A 21,510-nucleotide genomic window follows, 5' to 3' on the forward strand; every position below is an offset into this window, starting at 1 on the left:
TTAGTTAGAAATGGCGCACTAACTCCCAACTTGTTTTAAAGGACAGCGTTCAAGCAGAGCGCGCGCATGGATCACGAGAACGTGGACAACGCTAGGGCTGAGCGTATAAAAATCACGGCAGAAGCCATCGGATGAATAATTTTGCGCCAGGGAATAGACAGCCAGATTACACCATTAGAAATAAAATGAAACGGCATGCACTATCTGCCCCTTTGTTGGCACTTAATTTAAACGTTTCAAGGAAGCTTCGCTCAACGGCGATTCAAAAGCATCCGTTGGGTCACCTGTCTTTGTTTTCTTATTGGCGTGAACCTCGCACCATTATACAGGGTCACTCGCACGTGTTCAAAGCATTTCAACATAGAGCCTTCAGAATTCTCAGAATTACGCTATTCATAAAAGCCTCGCGTTTCAATTCACTAGGCACGAGCTGGTGCTCCTGATATAGTGCTGCAAAGTTCACGCTAATTAACAAATGGTCATTGATGGATAGTGTGTTCTTATTTTTTTTGCACGGCTGGCTCCAGGTATTCGTATCTGCATATGTTTTGCAGTTTTTTGCGCTACTTAATCCACACCATACATTAATAACTCGCTGAAGCCTGTACATTTGTCTTTCGCGACAAATTATACACGACTCGCGGTGGCATCATGCGGGTCAGTGGAACCTCGTGGCTGTATATGTTAACTGGGTAAATAGAAGCAGGAAGTTTTTGTCCAGGACTTTCCATATTGTCATAGAAAAACAATTTACGGCTACACTATATGTATCTTGTGCGCGCTAGATTGGTAACAGTGAGGTTTCTTTTTTTTTTCGCGGTCATGTGGAAGGCAGCAGTAGTGTTTGCTGTAAGATATTTTGGGATGAACCGTGTGTGTGTGGAGATTCCACGAGAGATTTTCTATAACAGACGATGTCGTTTTGTGCTACGAAAAGAAGGAACACCCGGATGTGGAGAATATTCCCACAATTTGACCCAGGAAATAACAAGACTGCTTCTGATTTCCACCCCGGGGGACATTCCCTTCGAAAAATCCAAAGAAATTATAATTTCTGAACATATCCAACAGACAAAAGAATGGATAACGTTCTTAGGCGAGAGGCACATTTCTGTATTTTTGATACTGTTCCCGCGCAACGAAAATAGATTTAAAAGTGCCCGCAGCATTCTAAAAACAGAAATAATTGTCGCTTTCCTAGTGTTCACCCCTACTTCGAGAGAAGCAAAAGTTTTTGAAAGTACTCCGCGTTATGCCCCACCATCGTCAAGCTCACGAAAGAAGTAGGGCGACACGCAAAAAATTCCTGCAGGTTCCAGATATTCAATAAGAGGCCCATTTGGACGAGCGGCTTCTTATGTGTCTTCGTCTTGCTGCCCTTTGCTCAGTAAGATGAAGTGCCGCAAGGCCTCCAGCTCATCGGGACGCCCTTTTAGTTGCGTTGCTCTTTTTTTTTTAATGCGAACATTAAGAGCTTTTTTAGCAGGAGTAATGCCACGCGCAGGCGCGCTGCTTGCTAGAGATAGCTGCAAATGGACTTAAGAAAATGGGTTCCCGACGTTAGAGACGTCGCATTAGGAATTTAGATGGGAAACGTCGGCATATGCTTTTCCATTTGTTTTTTTCTTTTCGGGAGGATTGTGGCCCTGCAGTACATTCTTCCATTCCGCTGAGTTTCCAAACGGTAGGATATGTAGCAGCGACTGCAGCCGGAATGAGGTCGCGAAAGTTGGTTTCAGAAGGACTGAAGCCTGTCCTATTTACTGCCTCAAGGTGGTTAGGGGGAGCTGAGGAAGTTCAAGCGTCGAAAGTTCTACCGTAGCGAAAACGAGGAAGGTGACACGTACACAATCGGCACCAGCGTTTATCGAAGAGAATGTAACTTAAACGAGCAAGCAAAAATAAAAGAGAACGCTCCTCAAACAAACTTGTGCGTGGGATACTTATTTAAGGAAGCAGAAACGAACGTTCATTGAAAAGACCGTCACTCTGTTTTGTCGCGGAAGTAACCACCAATGTTTAGTCGATGCGAGTCGCACATCTCGGGCGCTTCTTTGTCGATTTGAGTTACGTGTAGAAAACAAAACCAGTAATAATTTCCATTTCATGAGGGGTGCGTGAAAAATTTGTGCAATTTCTTTGAACGGCGCAACCGCTGTGTACAAGGGACATACGAAAATCCAATATTCTGAAGACGACATGACATCATAGGCTACGACGTACTCCACGCAGCCCAGTTTCCCGAAATGAACACGCTTGCATCAATTCGTGCGTAGGATATGCTTCACAATACAAACTACTTAGGTTGCGTGTTTCGGAATTTTTGAAACGCATCAGCGTCTTTACGATTACGTTGCCTTTTCTCAACATCATATAGGGCAGAATAATGCATACCTCATTCCATGGGAGCTATAACGTAAAGGTATTCCAAACTTTTCTATTCCAATTCTGTAATCAGTCTTCTGCGATTGGCCAAAAACTTTTTTGGACCACCCCTATTTTGCCCGTGTGCCACGCGACGTGAAGAAAACCACGGTATTTCCCCATCTGATATGATGTGTACACACTGTGTATGCTTGATTTGACCGAACAAAAACAAAGAAAAATGGGTGTTTCTGATTCGACGCCTATTCGCCATTAACCTTCGGCTACCGGTAAAAAGTTTTCGGTCTGCACCTTCTTCGCCTGCCTCCCACACGACGTCACAAAACCACAAAAACTCACCGCGTCAAAATGACGTGTACGCGTTGAAGATGCATTAATATGTCGAACAAAACTGAATTTTCGTCTGAATAGCCGCAGGCTGCCCCGTTCCGAAAGGAATAAAAGATGGCTGCCGCCGATCACTCAGGCACTGGCTACTCGCACCTGCCGAAGAGCGTGGGTTTATTTCCGTCTAATAAACTTTTTTTGCGTGGCCGTGTAACGTTTTCAAGCACTTTCGGCAGGTTTAAGATCTCGTTCTTCGAACTCTTCTCTGCATGGATCAGTTTCAGCGTCATTCTTAAGCTTTCATTGCATGCCACCACGATTGTCGACGAGCCATTGCAAGCTATTATAAGTTAGGGAAAGCGCACCAATCGCTGACGCCGGCACCACCCTCTTCATCCGGTTATCGATTTTCACTGCAGTTACTCGGCCTCATCGAATCCCTCTCCACTTGAACGTGCGCCTCGCTTCTTGTCAGCCAGTTAGATAAGACAAGCCGCTCAAATAGGCAATGTTATTCGTCTTTCAAGCAAACAAAGGTGACCTCCAATGAACGAGGAGAGCGCTTGATTTGTCTGTTCAGACAACCCTGTGGGTGACCGCTCGATGCTTGCGTAGGCGGTTACACAAATTTGACGTCAGGAGATTGGAATAAAAACATAGTGGAATAGTATTACGTTAAATGGCCCCATAAGTCCTTATTTTTCGTCTCGACGCGCTTTTATAGAAATAGCTTTGGGATTTATTTTCGCGTGGTTTCTTTAGCTTGCAGTGAGCGTTATAGCAAAATATATTCGAAAAACCTCAGATTTCAGCCAAACAGCATCACTAAGTGTAACCAATATTTTGTCCGATGTCGACTCGCGAAGGGCTTGAGAAATGCACATCTGTGGCTAGAACTCCTTTGCTTCCGCTCAAACGTAACTAAGTTCTTTCTTGCCTGGCAAATTTTATTGCGTAATCCCGCCACCTTCATAACCTATTTGCACATATCATCAGCGTAAGATGGCAATCGCAATGGAAATAAATACTCCTTTTCCTTATCGCAGAAACCATCCTGTAGAACGCTTAGCTTCTTGTCACACGCGCACTTTACCTGTCAAACATTGCCGTACCTTTTTCAAATCCCTTCCAAATAACTTTGGCAAGGGACAGTGTTTAATAACGAAAAACAACGAAATCTATCGATCATTATTGTAAATGTATGCGAGTAGCCCTAACGACCGAGCGATCGAAAGAGCGAGGAAGAGAGAGGGTGAGCCGGAGAGGGAGCGAAGACGAGAGCCAGAGAAAGCGAACGAAGGAACGGTTTCCTTGCCGACTCCGACCAACGTCCATCGAACTACCACTACTGACCCACCTACAATTGACAAACCATGAAAATGGCTGAATAAGCTAACGAAAGGTATTCGCTTTAGGGGGGTGAGGGTCGTTTCGGTCACCTCGGAGGCGCAGCCAGCTTGGTAAAGGAGTCTCCGTCATAATGGCGAACATTTGCGACAGGCGTCATGGTTATCGGCTCAGGAAACCGAGCGGCACTAGAAGAGCACCGACTTTCAGCCTTTGGCGATTCACAAAAAAAAAGAAAAGCCGCTATCGAAAAACAAAAAAGCAGAAAGCAAAAAGTGGAGCTAGGAAGGGGAGCTTTTAGTGCAAGGCCACGAAACGTACGGTCTGTCGGAAAAAAAAAAAAAACCTAGTGCCTGCTTTATAAATAACCAACGAAGTGAAGCCTGCGCCGAATGTGTCTAGGCTTATTACCATTAAGAAGACAACTTGGCGGACTTTTCAGCTGTCACGCAAAATATCAGGAATGTGGTAGCACAAGCATTGACAATATTACATGCTTAAGACGCGCCGGTGCCGACGGCTGTCTTTTCTCCTTTAAAGACTTTCAATTCGTTTGCAGCCTAAAGCAAGGGATATAGTACCTGTCCCATGCATACTATTACAGCGGCAGCGCAAAGCGGTACGCTACAAAATTAGTCATATGGAACATAAAAACAGAATCGCCTCTCCCCACTGTTGGCAGCACAGTTTCATTGTGGTTCTCAAAAATTTCAGTAAGAAGTGGGGAAGGCAAAGCAGTACATAGGTTTCTGTTATTCTTGCAGAAACTGGGTAAAGCTCTTGCGCCATTTCATGAGCAGGGTTTTGAATCCGCCGATTCAAGCGCACTATATTCGATGCTTACGCGCACAGATCTACAACGACCAAATACAATGCCCAAAAGTTCGTTCAATAAGCACCTAGTTTTCTAGCGGTACGTATTTCTCGCTCGGTAAACCTTCGAGGCACACGCAACCTGAAGCGCCACAAGATTGTTACAGTAGAAAATTCAAGTCGACCTATAGTTGGCCTCGCTTGCTACACTAGGCGGCACTAGTTGCTGCACTAGGCGGTGGCTTGATAAGGAATGGAGCGCTCTTATAACTTTGACTCCGAAAAGAGAGATAGCCTTTCGAGCACTAAATGTGTGGGCTCTGGTGCTTTCTTTTCAGCATCTCAGCCTTGAATGCATCACCTTCGTCATTAGGACCGCCCATGTCTGCACTTTCGGCAACAAATTTTGCTGCCAGAGTTCTTCGTTTAGGCCGTCATTCGCACGACCGAGACAGCGGCGTGAAAAATGCAGGATATTTTTTTTTTCGCCAACGTTCTGCGCTTTCCGCATTGCTGCATGCTCATTCTTGAGCTTGTATTGGGTCTTTTTTTTTCTTCAATATATTTCGCCAGCACGGCAATTGCGCTGACTTTAAGGCACAACACATTCTTACCTCGGTACATGGTAGAAAAGCGTTAATACTATTGCCACAATATTTTCAAGCGATAAACGCGAGCGTGACGCGGCTGCAGAGGACTTGTAGAACGTTTACTTCATTTTCAGAATATAGGATGTGCCTGCAACTAAATGCTGACAACGAAGAAAAAAGACTTTACAACGTTGAATTCGTTCACAACCAAACCATATTTTGTCACTTTGGACATGGAGTGCTGGGCACGCAACTGCAAATAAAGTCACGTAGTTCCAGATGGCTGATCGCAGATTGTCTCCATAAAACTAAACGAGTAAGTTAGGCATGCACCATTTATCCTACCTTTATATTAGATAAAGGCAAACAAGAGTAAGGAATGAAGTGCTTCTATTATTAACATGAACAGAATGATTGCGAGCTTCAAGAGACTATGAGAAAAATCTCGAAACGCTATCTCTCTCAAACGCTACAATATATAACGAATGGCTTGTAGACATCAGGACATGGTATAGCTTATAGGCAAAAAAAAAACGAAAAAAGAAACTATATCTGACGAAGCAACGTAATATAGCACGAAGGGAATGGAGTATTTGATCTATTAGATCGTACCTCCTAATTATGCTAAATATTCCTGCTATACGTTAAAACAAACTCTGGTAGTTCCATTTATTCATTTGATTGCACAGGGAAATATATGGAGAAAATTGAGTTGCAGCGCAGTACGATTATTGTGCTCTACTGTAAAGTAGTCTTTCATGGTCACAGTTTGTGTTGACAGGCTACACATGAATTTTTTGCTGTGAGAAATAACACAAAGAGCTGCAAAGTATACGCAACATTTCAGGGAAAAGACGCAGGAATCGAATTTACAATTGGTAATTTGTGAGCCCTGAGCCATTTTCTTTCTAACTAGTGGCTGCTTTCACAAATATTGTTTGTTTCCGGTGTTGACAGTTCTGTTTACGCTAAGCACATTTTCTTTTGGATAATTCCAAAGTTGCACGTCGTACTCCGTGATAGACTACTCTAGCTGCTAATGCGACAAGTGATGTATAATTCTACTTTAAGCAAAAGCGCGGCATATGTTTTGCATTACACATATCTACCAAGCAGGTTTTGATAAATCAACAATGGGCCTCAGAGTATGGCTGTGGAATGAGAAGACTTCTGGAAGCCCTTCACAGAGAAAGTGTATGACGACACACTTGTCCAAGTATCCCTTTTCAAGCCACAAGTTAAAGCCACAAGTTACCTTCTGCACTTTATTTTGCTTCGCATGATGTTTATTGGAACGCCCGTACATTTTTGCGTCGTTCTGCTTCTGTAGATATTGGGGCATCGAATGCTATGCAATTTTCTCTGTGTTCCGAATGAGCTGTTTGTTGTACAAGTTAGACAACCTTAGATGAAGCATTAACGCAATATTTTTTTTGTGACAATGAGTTCAGCTACAGGGCATGGCAAATGAAAATGTATTCAAAGGAAGGAAAAGCTACCAGATATCTTGTGAGAGAACGCATGTGTTCATTGCTGAAAAGATGCCGAAATTTAAGATTTAGTGTCAATAAGCACATTGCGCACTAGTTAGGTCAGCTATAGCATACTGCATACACATGTACGACAGTACTTTCTTGTTATTTCATTTGTTTTGTCCTGCAATGACGAATAGTATGTGCAACATAAGTGTGCTATGCTTTACTATATTAACATGTTAGTAACTAAAATAGAAAACAGATGACAACAGCGCAATGGTAGGAATTGAGGTTGAGATAAAACATTATTTCTGTGATTGTTATGCGCAGTTCACATCGAAGAACATAAAACTTGTTCGCCGTTATTCAATGCCATGGAGAGTAGATTCGTGCAAAAAAGAAGACAACGAAATATTGAGGTAACACGAACCTACTCAGCATAATAATTAATTTATAATTGGTTCGCTGAGCATTCGTAACTCAAAACAGCCTCCAACCTATCGAAACGCTATTACAGCCTATGCGCTAACAATTTCATGCTTAACTCACAACTGTGAGTCATCAATATCATCCCATCATATTTAGCACGTGTGGCACTATCGAGTTAAGAAATGTAAGCAGAGCTCAATTTCTGAAGTTCCCGCGTTCATGTCTTACTATATAGGTGTGCATTTTCATAACACACACGCTGACACTTTCCTTGTAGCTCACCTGATACGCGGTCTCGCAGGTCTCGTGATATTATTGGAATAAAAATCTATTCTTTCGTTGATTCATTTCGTTCGCTCTAGCTCCATAGCCTAGCCAGATGATTGCAATGAACGCTACAAGTACAGCAATTTCCTGGGCTTTTGTTTCGACATCATATGAGCAGGCAAGATAAAGCGCTCTTCGCGTAAACATTCTCAATTTGAAAACGCGTCCGTCGTTCCTGCCTTCAAAACAAAATATCGATGAAGTGAAAGCGCGTGAGAATCGCCACCGGGCTGCGGAAGTGTGTTCTTTGTTTATTGTTGTGACAAAGAAACTATCGTAATTCTCGCATGCAGGATCGCTATCGAGGCTCCAGAAGGACGAACACAAATCAAACAGCGACAACAAAAACCGGGATCGCAGGCCATTTAGGGACGATTTATTTATGCGAGCGGGGGAAGAAAAACGACCCAGTCTCTTTTCGGAGCACACACATTATCGAAACACGATGGACGGTGTAAAGTGCCGACAATACGCAAGGGATACCTCGACATGGGAGGGAGCGGCGAAGCAAGAATCAATACCGCGGAAAAAAAAAATATAGTTGCGAATGGCTCCCGCCTGAGTCGAAAAAGGACGAAATTTATGGTGAATTATAGGAAGGCTTTTGCTCACCACAACTAGAGGAAGAGAGTCTAGTTATAGCCTCCAGCTTTTTTGTATCTAGAAATAAAATGGTAGAAGTCAGTTAATTACCTGCTATTTTTCATTGCGTCTCGAAAGTTATACTAAACTACGTTTTGTCGGCCGCAATGAAGCGACAAAAGAAAGCCACGGCATCTGGGGCGCTGTAACGTAAAGGTATTCCAAACTGTTTGCATTCAAAGTTTGCGACCAGCTTACCACGATTGGTCCAACAACGTTCGGGCCACCGCCCACTTCGCCTGTCTGTCACGCGACGTCACGAAGACGGCGAAAAGTCCTTCCCATACTGGCATACCGTATTTCTTGCCTATTTCACTCTGCATCGCGAAACGGGACTGAGAAAAAAATGAAGGAAGCTGCGTAAATAAATAAATAAAAAAGATTTGCAGAGACAGTTAAGACTGCTTACGTGGGGGAATTCAAAAGCGTTGTAGTCACCTTGGGAAATGATTTTCGCTTAGGCATTCATGCGTATATCGTTGTGCACGTTGTAAACTTGCACGGCATTCCTTTTTGTCTTCATTTGCTTCGTCTTGCGTGGCGTGCTTCCGTGGGTGACGAGGTTTCACAGAAGCCGACGAGGTAGAAATTTCGGGGGAGAGAGAGAGAGAGAGAAGAATACAGGAAGGCAGGGATGTTAACCATTCAATAGTCTGGTTGGCTACCCTACACTAGGGGAAGGGAGAAGGGGAAGAGAAAGAAGGGAGAGAGAAGGTGTAGGTACGTGTACGTACAGCACTTCAGTTAAAGTCGCTCGAGCAAACCAGACGTTCTGAGAAAACAGAAAAGTGCCTTCACTGCCTTCTGAGCCGATGATCGGTCGGGACGGTGCTCTAATATTGTCTATTCACTCAAAGGACGATCGTCTAGTTTCCTCAATGTGTCGGACAAATACTGTCTGTATGTCTGTATATGTCTGTAGAAATTTCGGAGTGCGTACTAGTGGACGCAGCACCGATGAAATCCGAAGAGCAAGCGCGGGAGGCAGCGATGTGACGTGTGCAATGACGCATGCAATAGGCGCGCCTTATTTTATGCATTCATGATTTGGCGTCGAGTGTGCATCGCAGTACACACACCACCGATGGAATCCGAAGACCAAGCGACACGTGGGAGGCTGTGTCGTAGGCAATGACGTCACTTGTGCAATGACGTATGCACTAGGCACAACTCGGAGCCACCATGGCGTCGGAGGAGCGTGCTCGTATCGCACTCCGGAGGCACTGTTTCGATTCCCACCCAGACCGAAGTTTACCTCATTTCTTTTCGTTCCATTCATTGACTTTGTTTACAGAAACCTTCCTGTGACGTTCATTCAGAAACCTGAATGTGACGTCATTCCGAGCATGTTTCACATGTTTCTACTCATTGCGCTGTCGGCGATTTTTGGCACCACATTTCGGTCACGCCGCCGCCGACAATGCCAGATTTTCGCGTAACTGGGCATATAATCATTTAGCAACGAAACCTTGGGTTACCACTTGAACATAGGCCACTTAGCAGGAGACATAGCAGCGGACGCACACATTTGGGTGGAAGTATGTCGCGTGATACGGGAGTGTTGCAAATCACAGCCAAATAACAAAAAATGTCGGGCATCAAGAGATGGAGCAGTTAAAAAGAAGGGTTGACCACTTGGCTTCGAGTTAGCTACGTTAAAGGCAGCTATTAAGACAGCGTGCGCAACAAAGTCACGTCCATATCCACTTTTCTCACGGTGTCATCGACAACATGAATCTAGCAAACCTCCACACTTACCTGTTCTCGTCTTATGGTGAGCCCTCACAATCGATGAGGTCGCACATATTCTTCTTTTTGATAAAGCGTCACTTTCCTTACATATGGGAGCTTCACAGACTCAGCAAGTGAAAATTTGTGTCACAGAGCAACGGTTTGGACAATCACATTAACAGTTGGAGCATTCCTGCAACCTTACTGTATTTTTCAAACAGGAGCATGAGAAAAGAAAACTTAATTACAATAATTTATTAACCGCCGTCGGTGGCGTTCCCAAAAGTTTCACCTAATTTCGGTAATCACCCAACAAGAATGATCTTGCGTTTAAAACTGCAACGGCGAATCGTACTAGTATGAGTAGTCACTCACCTGACAATTCAGTTTACTTCCAGTTTTTTTAGAAATCTTGAATGAGGGTAGTAAATAAGGCGTTGGCTTGTGATAGATAAAAAGTGTTATAATAGTGTTGTAACTGATCCGACCCGCCCTAACAATATACTGCACTTTTGATTGTGTACAAGGCATGATGGTGTAAGCGGGCGCAAGACAGGGGTAGGTAAAGATCGCTTAGAGACGCCTTTTTCGTGCAGTGGACATAAAGTTAGAGTAAAGATAAAGAAGATGACGTTGATAATGGACTTTAAAAGTTCATTAAAGAGAGGCAGTTACATTTTTCCTCATAATGAAATAACAGCAGCTCGAGCTCTAAAGATATAACGGAATCTGCAGCTGCAGAAGAGTATTTATCATGATCTATGACAAAGTGCAAGTAGCGTCTATCAACCTAGAATATCAGTATTTTGTTAATTTTGTGTACGTTAAATTGTACATCTCATATTACTTTATTATGTATCCAAGCGTATATATGTTCTCAGAAACAGCGTTACCGCACGATGAACAGACAACGTAGTAGTCTGGTAGCCTCGTCAGCTATGTACCTTCATGCCTTGCGCTTTCGAGTCATTCTTTTTTCATTTTTCCTATTTTATTCGTTGTCTGGTGAAATGTAGCTTTTCGTATCTATAGTGGAGTATAGCTAGCAAACGGGAGCAAATAAATAAGTCACTACGCAGGCATCTGGCACGCTATTTTCTGTTCTTGTGAATGAGATGGGGCTGTCTGTCCCGAAAAAAAACTGAGACTGTTCAAACAACCCGTCACGCCATGTGGAAACAAACCCAGATTTCCCAGCGGTTCGTTCTGTTTACACCTCTGTGTCACGACGACGTTGCCTCCAGTTCGATATTAGCGCTCTGCACACAGCTGGAGACAGTGTGAAGCAAACAACGGCAGCGACCGGTAAAAAAGCAAAGAAAAATGCGTGTTTGAATTGTAGCGAAGCGCCGTCACTTTTGAAAGAAAAACAAAAACACTCGCAAAGTAAGCTCTTTCAAAAAGGCGTTTGCGCACTGTGTGGTACAAAATGAGATTTTAACACTGTATCAAGCTTACATACTCAGCGTAGCTCACTAATAGCTTTTTTTTTTTTGAAAAGGTACGGATTCAATTGTTAGCAGTGAAGCGAATAACTTCGCTGCATAGCATGAGTGGTTAGATTATCAGAACTATCTATTCAACTGCCTTCTCGTATGTATGACGCAAACAAGAGTTCAACGCGAACAAGACTTTCGCGTGCTAACTTACTTGTAGAAGAAAAAAAATAAATTAAATTATGGGGTTTTACGCGCCAAAACCACTTTCTGATTATGAGGCACGCCGTAGTGGAGGACTCCGGAAATTTAGACCACCTGGGGTTCTTTAATATGCACCTAAATCTAAGTTCACGGGTGTTTTCGCATTTCACCCCCATCGAAATGGGGCCGCCGTGGCCGGGATTCGATCCCGCGACCTCGTGCTCAGCAGCCCAACACCACAGCCACTGAGCAACCACGGCGGGTTCTTGTAAAAGAAAGAACGCATGAAAATTACCCATTATGTAGCGATTACTTCATGAAGCAGTGGCTGGATTTTTATTCAAACGGTTCTTTTAGTATATAGGTTGAGTGCGTTGTAGTATTTCTTTGGTAACAGAGCTGTTAAGCGGGTGTGTATAAATGGACCCGAAATATTTGACGCATAAGTCAGTGGCTTTCATTTCACACCAATAAGTGTGATAACCTGTCAATATTAACCCGTTTCGTGTTGCGATAACAGCCCTTACGCACATACATAGGGCTTAACTCAACAGCATCTTAGGCAGCAAGTTCGTGTATTTATGATAGAAAATGAAATCATACGGCAAAATTTTATGGTACACGTTGTTAGGATGAAGATCATTTTTTCAGCTATGAAAGGGTCCCGAACACTGCCATTAGGTACATCGATTGACTGCTCCCAAAGGTGGATGATTAATCGTCTATGACAGCCGCTTGAGTTTTTGTTTCAAAGTATTTTTTTGCATAATTAATCGCTCCTCACGACTACGGTCATTAAGGGTTGGCGGGGCAGAGCTGTTCGCCGGCACTTCGCAGTTCGCCCATAAGGCGCAGCCTCCAGGTCTCGGTGTCGAGGTTTGGCTATGACAGCATAGCAATTAGGCGATGACAAGGAACGTGATCCGATGCTTTCGGATAATTGACTGCTAAGCAGTCTCTTTGCTTTGTTTTATTCATGCTCAGGAATAAGTAGTTGACTCAGCGAGTCGTATTTTGCGAGGTCATCCTTTCCTGGGACTGCGTCGGCTACAGTAGTAGTCTACGAGTGTTGAACAATGGCAGATGGAATGCTTGCGAGTAGATTGTAAATGTGATGGTCATTTGATATATTGGGATGGTTCTCGGGAACGTTAGAGATAAAAATGCTCTTCCCAAATTCCCCATCTTGCGAATCCTGTCTCGTTACACTTGCATGGGTTGCACGTGGGGGTGTCAGCCATACCAATAAAGAATAAGCAGCGACGTTGTTAATTTATAGGACGCGTAATGCCCATGAGGACTCATTCGTGGCTCGCCGTGGCACTTACAAGTTCCTATTGATGAAGAAGGGTATGGAGAGCGATTCCATTTGTGTATGGGCGATATTTAAACACTGCGTCTTACCTATTAACCTATACCTACATAAACCTATAATGACTATATTGACTACCTATATTAACAGCTGTGCCTTACCAGTACTCACGTACGGGGCAGAAACCTGGAGGCTTACGAAAAGGGTTCTACATAAATTGAGGACGACGCAACGAGCTATGGTAAGAAGAATGATAGGTGTAACATTAAGGGATAAGAAAAAAGCCGATTGGGTGAGGGAACAAACGCGAGTTAATGACATCTTAGTTGAAATCAAGAAAAAGAAGTGGGCATGGGCAGGACATGTAATGTGGAGGGAAGATAACCGATGGTCATTAAGGGTTACGGACTGGGTTCCAAGGGAAGGGAAACGTAGCAGGGGGCGGCTGAAAGGTGGGCGGATGAGATTAAGAAGTTTGCAGGGATAACATTTCCACAATTAGTACATGACCGCGGTAGTTGGAGAAGTATGGGAGAGGCCTTTGCCCTGCAGTGGGCGTAACCAGGCTGATGATGATGATTATTATGATGACTATGATGATGATGATAATATTCAAAATGTCAAGCCTTGCCGCTAAGCGCCGTCCGCCCTTTTGGAGACGGCACAGCAAAATGAAACTGCTGGCTTGACAGAATAGCTGCACGCACAGCGTCCACTTCATCCGTGTTCTGTGAACCACCGCTGTTGGCTGCTAAAAGCGAAGCAAAGGATCAGCGGCAACGCCGAGAAAAATCTAGGGTTATTTGTTTGTAGTAGTGGGCAAAACAAAATCAGCCAGTAAAATGTAATCTGCGAGCTCAATAGTGGTAAGCCGCCGCAGTCGCCGTTGCGGTGCAGTGCTGCTGTTAGCTGGTAAGACTAGCAATTAATATTATCTACGTTTATTGAGTCTTTGCTGCAAGTATACCTCGCGCAATCTCTTTCGAGAGATGTAGAAAAAAATATTTGTGTAATGCTTTTCACCACCTCAAGCTTTAAATTTGCACCCAACAGCAGCGCTAACGTTCACACAACTTTCTTAAAGGTGCGTGTATGTGTGTGCTTGGAAGCAAACAAGCAATGCATTTTTATAACAACGCACATTGAAAATTTGTACAATTTAGCGGCTACATACATTACGCTATTCGAGTAAGAAAGAATGCATGGAAGGTTGCGGTATACAGTTTCCATTAGATTCTTACCAGACTGAGTGAAAATGAACAACTTCCCTTACCACAGCGTGATGGCCGCAAAAATTGTATTTCAATTAGCCCTAAATCTCCAAGCTTTCGCTGCTTTACCTTTATACCTTTATAGTTTATACCTTTATACCTTTATAGGATGCTGTTGCATCGTATGGACGTTTGTTTGCCGTAGTTTCAGTTAACATTAAACCGCCTTGTGTATGCTTTTTTTCGCATTTTACGTCTTTTTATTGAGAGGCAGTGCACTTTGAAGGTTGCCCGTTACTGTTCTATCACGTTATGCTTCCAGCCGAAAGGTGTGTGAACAGTGAAGTCTTCAGCCTACAGGCACAAAAGTTGATGGTAGCGCTAAAAAGGAACGGACACACGAAGAAAAGACGACACGACGACGAAGAAACGCTACTGACAACTGTCGTCGTGTCGTCTTTTCTTCGTGTGTCCGTTCCTATTTAGCGCTACCATCAGTTTTTAAGAATGCATCACCAACTAGCCCAGCACCAAGTTTTATTGAGGCACAAAAGCACTGCGAGAATTGAAGTGCGCACAGAGCTCGAGTGAGAGAAAAACACGCGCAACGCCCTATCGTGCGGGAACTTATCACGGGCTGCGGCGAAGCGAAGAAAGCGGCTCAAGGAACCAAGTCCTGGCGTTCAACTTGCGGCACACGTTTGTCTCTCGTTTTCGCGGGCCACGCTTGTGTGATTTGCGCAGTTTAAGCTCGCACACCCGAGGCGCTCCGAAAAGGTGAACAGAGCGACCTGCACTTCTCATTAGTTGCGTGCAAGGAGCCTTATTAATAAGCTTCGATGAACAGCGCTTAGTAAGGGATCATTGGTTTTTCACATGCGGTGGAAACGGAGCCGGGACATTTATTTGCTATGCAAAGTGGTTCTCGAGGTTTGATGCGGCTAATTTGAGAATTAATCAGCAATTTGCTCAAGTTTCTAGCGCACGAGGAGGCTCGGCGCAGGTTTCGTTTTCAAAGCAGTAACCTTCTTCTCAATGCCGTCCGAACGGATATCCAAGGGCCCTATAACGTAAAACTATTCCAACATGTTTTTATTCCAATCTCCTGGCGTCAAATTTGCGTAGCCGCACACGCAATCATCGGGCAGTGACCCACAGGATTGTCTTAGTAGACCACTAAAACGCTCTCCTCGTTTATAGGAGGTCACTTTGGTTTGCTTCAAAAACGAATAACATTGCCTACACTAAGCGGCTGGTCTTATATAATTGGCTGACAAGAGGCGAGGAGCACGCTCAACTGAAGAAATATTCGATGGGGCCGAGCCAATGTACTGAAAATCGATAACTGGATGAAGACGGTGGTGCCGGCGTTTTCTATTGGTCCGCTTCCCCTTATCTTGCAGTGGCTGGTTTAAAATCGCGACGGCATGAAACGAAAGCTTAAGAATGCCTCTAAAACGGATCCTCGGCAAAGAATAGTTGGCAGAACGAGGTCGTAAACATGCCGAAAGTGCTCGAAAACGTCACACAGCCACACAGAAAGCTTTATTGTATGAAAATAAACCAATGCCCTCTGGCTGGTGCGAGTAGCCAGTGCCTGAGCCATCGGCGGCAGCCATCTTTTGTTCCTTTCGGAACTGGGCAGTCTGTGCCTATTCTGAAGAAAACTCAGTTTTTCTCGGCATATTATTGCATCTTTAACGCGTGCACGTCACTTTGACGTGGGCAGTTCTCGCGGTTTTGTGACGTCGCGTGGCAGGCAGGTAAAGTGGGTGTCGCACAAAATCTTTTGGCCAATAGCGGATCGCTAATGGCGAAAAGACGTCGAATCATAAACAACCATTTTTCTTTTGCTCTTTCCAGTCATGCATAATCAGTGTGTGCGCGTCACATCATATGAGGAGCTATCGTGGTTTTCGTGACGTCGCGTGACAGAAAGGCGAATTGGGGGTGGTTCAAAAAGTTTTTGACCAATGCCTGAGGGCTGATTGAAGAATTGGAATAGAAAAGTATGAGATAGCTTGACGTTATAGAGCCCCAATAGTGCAAATAACTGCTGGCGTGGCTTCGTTAATTTAAATCAGAACAGAGAGATTAGGTTTTCTTTATCCATTGGACGATCAGGGTGATTATTGCACTTTACAGACCTGAATATAGGTACGGCAAAGATAGCCGAACTACACAACATGATGTCCCCTGGCGGCCTAAGCTGTTCCCAATATGGCAGACACGAACCGTGTTTTCAAACCACTCTGCATCTTTAGTATACCCTATCACATGCGTAACTTATGTATTATGTATTAGGAAACCTACATAGAAACACCCACTCCCGGAGATAACAAAACGCTGTCAAGGGATGTAATTATGTGATATTTCTTCCCATGTGTAAGCACGTCAGCGAAAACACAATAACTATTGCTAATAAGATGTGGCATACCTGTCGGAGCTATCAACCCGAGAAACACCGCACTAACCAATCAAGAAATGTTAAACTTGACCTTTGATATACAAATGCCGCGATTTAGCGAAACATCGATACTAAGATTCTGTGCCGAAATGAGAGAGCGAGAGAAAGGCAAAAATAAGACAGGGGAATTACCCATTATTTATTGGCTACCCTGTATCGGGAGAGGATACGGATGAGATAGATGAGAGCAAAATAATACAAAAACAAAAGAAAAACACACGTTACACACACAAACATACAATACAGAACTCTTTCTGTGGGCGCTGTCACGCACTCTGAGAAGGTATCGCATATAATTATCGAAACCGGCCTATACGAACATCAGTGCGAGCCGATATGAGAGCACTGCTACGTTACTTAAAAGACACCAGACTTTGTGACAAATCGTGACTGTACACTGTGTGACATAGAATGTATGAGTGGTACATTGACGCTGGGTAACGCTGGAACGAGATGTTCCAGCGTACGAAAGGCGGTCTTTCGGTGTTGTGTGTTGTCAAAAAAAAAAAAGCTTGACAGTTTCTAACTTAAAGAAGTAATAATTTGCATAGACTGAGCATTCTTCAGCAAGCTTGCGCGGCTGGAGAATGCTCTTCAATACAATGTCTTCCATGCAAGTGCCAAAATGTCAGTAATATATTTGGCATGAAATCATTAACTATTTCGTGTAAACCCATGGCTGCTTTTTCAATTTCCAAGTCAAAGAACGATGAACTATCATGAAATAAGCTGCAGATGTAAATTTATTCTTTCACGCTAGACGCCACATTGCGATCTTATCACAAGAATCCCACAAATTGTACCGTAGGAGAGCAAATGGTGAGAAACTAATTTTATTTGTTGCCACTATAAATGCAAGCACTTCTAAGTGCATTTCGAATATTTCTTCAATCAATATGTTATGCAGCAAGACGTCAAGGATACCACCAAAAGTGCGATGCAGAAAGGATTCACCGTGATTCTCAAAGTGTGCAACAAATAAAACGAATACGTTCTAGCATCCCTCTGAAAATTTGCCGTTATTGCAGGTGGCTTCAAAAGCTAGTCACGATGTTCTTTCCAAGATTACCATGCATCGCAGTGGCGGTCACACGTACTGCCCAGAAGGCAGGGATCAGTCTGACTTACACATGACCCTATGTTCAGTTACTTTTTCATTAGCCAAAGCCAAGCCTTTTGCCTCTGCTGCATGTTCAGTGACTTCCGCATGTACCGCGATGCTCAAACTTTCTTCAAGTAGAGCAAGCGCTTAAATTTACTGTATGCTCTTTTATAGCCGTCTGGCCTATCGATGCCTTTCTTCCGCAGGAAACACTCTGAACTGTTGCCCATGCGTGGCTGCTTCGGTTTTCAGAAATTCACGAGGGTAATTTTGTCAATCACGGCTGAAATAGCTTTCCCTTCAGTTACGTAACATACCTGCAGAGTGCGACGGCAGATAGCAGGCGTGAGGCTTTTTCTCAAGCGCTGTATGGCTTAAAAAAAAAGGTCACAAGCCAAATGGTGTAATATTTAACTTTTTTTTAAATGTTATTCATTTTTCTTTTATGGCAGCAGCTAGTTTCGCACCCACGACATGCTGTATTCACTGGATAACCACACATAAGCGCACCGCTTCCATAAACCGAAATTCGTCGCGTATTCCCGACGTGATATTTTCATGCCATGCACTCGCTGCCTCAGTGTCTGCAAAGAGCGCTTCGGCATTAGTAGAGCGCTTGCTGCTGGAACGGAAAGCATAGAGCTTTCAGCTTGAGACCATCATTACTGCTATCCTAGGGATATCGTTTTTCATTATATTTTTGTACCGGGCAGTTTTCTATTCACATATTATCGCTAAATGAATGCTTACAGTTAGCCTTCATGGAGAAGGTGCATGCGGCAAATTCCAGGGAGGTTTGTATCGCGCTGATTAGGCCCAAACTTCGACAACAGCTCTGTTCCAAAGGGAGCACGCGCACTAAAATTATCATTCCGAAGCCGGCCCTTTTATACTGCAATTATAGCGTGCAGTTGCGAAATAGCGTCCAAACGAACAAAAACCACAGAGGCAAACGCCGAAGTTTTTAGTCGTCACCAAGTTGGCAGAGCGTACGGCTCGGATGCGAGAAGTTCGCGTTTGGAACACCACCATCGAAAACCCCCCATTTTGTAGCACGAGTGAATGCAGCCCTTCGGCCAGATGTCCTGCCTTTCAGGCATGCAACGCTTTGAATAGTTTTGCCACGACCGCTATGCTTGCGCTGCAAGAACCAATGCGAGCAAGACACCGCTGTCCTCAAACTCAAACTATTAAGATGCAGTAACTTGAGGTCGTGCCAAGAAAAGGCGGTACACAAAGGGTTCTTGTGTCCTTCATGGGGCCTTATGGAAGTTGTGCTCACGTCCGAAGATTACCGCGAGCGGCAAGCACTTTTCGCCGTTTCGGCCCTTCTCGAAAGAACCGGCTGTATTATTGTCTCAGTATAATGCTTTGTCATCTCGCAGTCTTTTTGTCAAATTGCAAGGGCTCTTCAGTACGCCTGAAATCCCGACATTAGCCTGGAGCGTATCATTTTCACGAGCACTGCTGTGGTACTAGCGCGATTTCTAATAGCACTATATAGTATAAAGTTCTTACGAAGACACAAAAAAACACGAAGGAAGTTAGCACTACGTCGCAGTGAGAGTTCACTCGCATGGATGCCAAGTTTGAAATAAACGCAATGTCGCAAGCGCTACCACGCAGCGCGAACCCTGTCCTAAATTCAAATGTATGCACCTGAAGCCACGCATTTTCCCAGACACACAGTCTGTGGCTGTCGCTAGAATGCAGCTCGCGTTATACAAGCGATGTCTGTGTATGTGCTACAAAGTGAGGGTCACGAGTACTGTTACGCTTTTTCGACGCAGCAGGCTTCCCAACATAGTAGCGATGTCTGGGTGCAGAGTATTACTGAACAGCTATAAAACCAGCTTATAGAGGGACGATATTTTGTTACACTTGCTAAGCAGAGGGGCACACATGCCCACATGACAGCGACAAGGCCTGTGGGCATATTCAAGTCTTGAAGGAAGGGGCAAGTATTTGACACGCAAAATTACAATCATAAGGAATGAGTGACTCACCTGGCAGCGATAGCAGCATGAACAGGAAGAGAGCACACGGATGGCACTTCATCGCCCGGCAAGGTTTGCAGGCACTGCGTCTGTATCTCCTCGCTGGAGAAAATGGGGTCAAGGCAGCTGCACAGTCCCGAACCTCCTCACGTGCCACCTCGCGTCTGCCATGTGACGTATCCGGCGCGAATCGTGCGCGATTGTCAGATATATACCGAAGCACTTTTTTTTTTTAAAGCACGAGCTCAAATCCGCTCATGAGACTCGCGGCGATGTCGACGCCGCCAGAGCACAGCGCCAGCGGGGCCGCTGCCCTATCGCAGCCTCCGAGCACGACCGTTGCTCCTTCAGTCGTCTCATCGTCGCAGCGGGCGAATTGCCGTTGAGGAGGAAGCGCTAAGCCGAGCGACGCATCTTCGACCGCAGCGCGGCGTTCACTCGCGCTCGCGAGTCGATCGCAGCTCCTTTTTGAGAGTCCGCGTGGGGACACGCGGTCTGCCGAGCGGCTCGTGACGTCAGAGCCCGACGGTTGGGCTCAGGTGCCCCCTCGTGGAGGACTCTCCGTCGCCGCGACGTCGCGGGCGCTCGCGGAGGGGGGCCTTCAGTTTTGCCGGCGCGAATGCAGGGAGGGGCGGTGCGTAAACCGCCGCCGCTCAATACGTGGTCGTAGCGGCTTAATTCCCGACTCTTAATGGGACGGTTCGGACAGTTCGAAGAAGTTATTTTAGCACTCTCGTCGCGAAGACTGTCGTTCGGTAGAAGGTCTATCGATTAAAATCTGAAGGTTGAGCGTCGCCCCTTGATTTGCGTCTGCACGCGAAAGTTGTACGTACTTTCGTGCTCCCGTGTACCACTGATGTTATACGCGATTAGCGAAGCACCTGTAATGACTGCATTGTTCTTACATTAACGTTTGTACCGAAGGTGCGGGGAGTTTTATATTAGGGAGCAGCTAAAAGAGTACATTGTGCCGAGCACGCAAGCAGCCCTAAACCTGGCACACAACCTTTGGTAGGTTGTCTGCCTTGGTAAGACACGAATGATTTGAAAAATGGATGTGAAGTACAGGGAACGCTTATTCCTTTAAGATATAATATAGCGCAAGCCCATTTCCAGAACTCAGTCCTTTCTATAGGTACAGATAAGGTAAGCTACGAAATATTTCATGTCATTTGTACCAATAAATCTGCGTGCACGCTCTAGCTGACCCAGAAGTTCGGCCTATAGATAACGGAAGAGAATCAGTGGCACGTGTTGTTACCGGCCGTGCAGTATTCGTGAAGTTGCTGCCCTTTCTTTCTTTCTTTTTTTTTGCTTCTTTATGGTACATTGCATCTTGAGCTCAGTACCTCAACGAACGTATAGGCGCCACAATTAGATAGTGTTGGGACAAAGACGCAACAGCTGTAGTAACTAATAATAACTTGCACAGAGCAAAGTACGGAAAAAGCGTGACATAAGAGGATCATTATTTAAACATAGTTATCAATGTAATTATGTTTTGCTGAAGAAAACCGTGAGCGAGAGCGTTCTTCACTTGCAATATTCTTGAGTAAATCAAACCCATTTTGCGTGTTTCCTTTCTTGCTTTGGTGCCCTTTATCTTAGCCATCGTTTATGTGTTCGACGAATTGCAAGCTGTGCCCTACTTCTCAACTTCGGCCGCCTAGAATGTGATCTCTGTGCACTGCTCTCGTGAAATCTCATATCGTTGA

General features: G+C 44.6%; 1 protein-coding gene across 1 annotated transcript in view; it reads right to left on the minus strand.

Moving 5' to 3' along the window:
* Nucleotides 1–20,240, minus strand: part of LOC135913400 (uncharacterized) — a 42,283-nt gene extending 22,043 nt beyond the window's left edge. The window contains exon 1 of the mRNA XM_065445986.1: nucleotides 19,805–20,240. Within this exon, the coding sequence (XP_065302058.1) occupies nucleotides 19,805–19,856 (52 nt within the window). The 5' untranslated portion in view covers nucleotides 19,857–20,240. The remainder of the gene's footprint in view (nucleotides 1–19,804) is intronic.
* Nucleotides 20,241–21,510: the final 1,270 nt, after the last annotated feature.

This window comes from Dermacentor albipictus, chromosome 4 (genome assembly GCF_038994185.2).
Source record: "Dermacentor albipictus isolate Rhodes 1998 colony chromosome 4, USDA_Dalb.pri_finalv2, whole genome shotgun sequence".
Classification (NCBI taxonomy): domain Eukaryota; kingdom Metazoa; phylum Arthropoda; class Arachnida; order Ixodida; family Ixodidae; genus Dermacentor; species Dermacentor albipictus.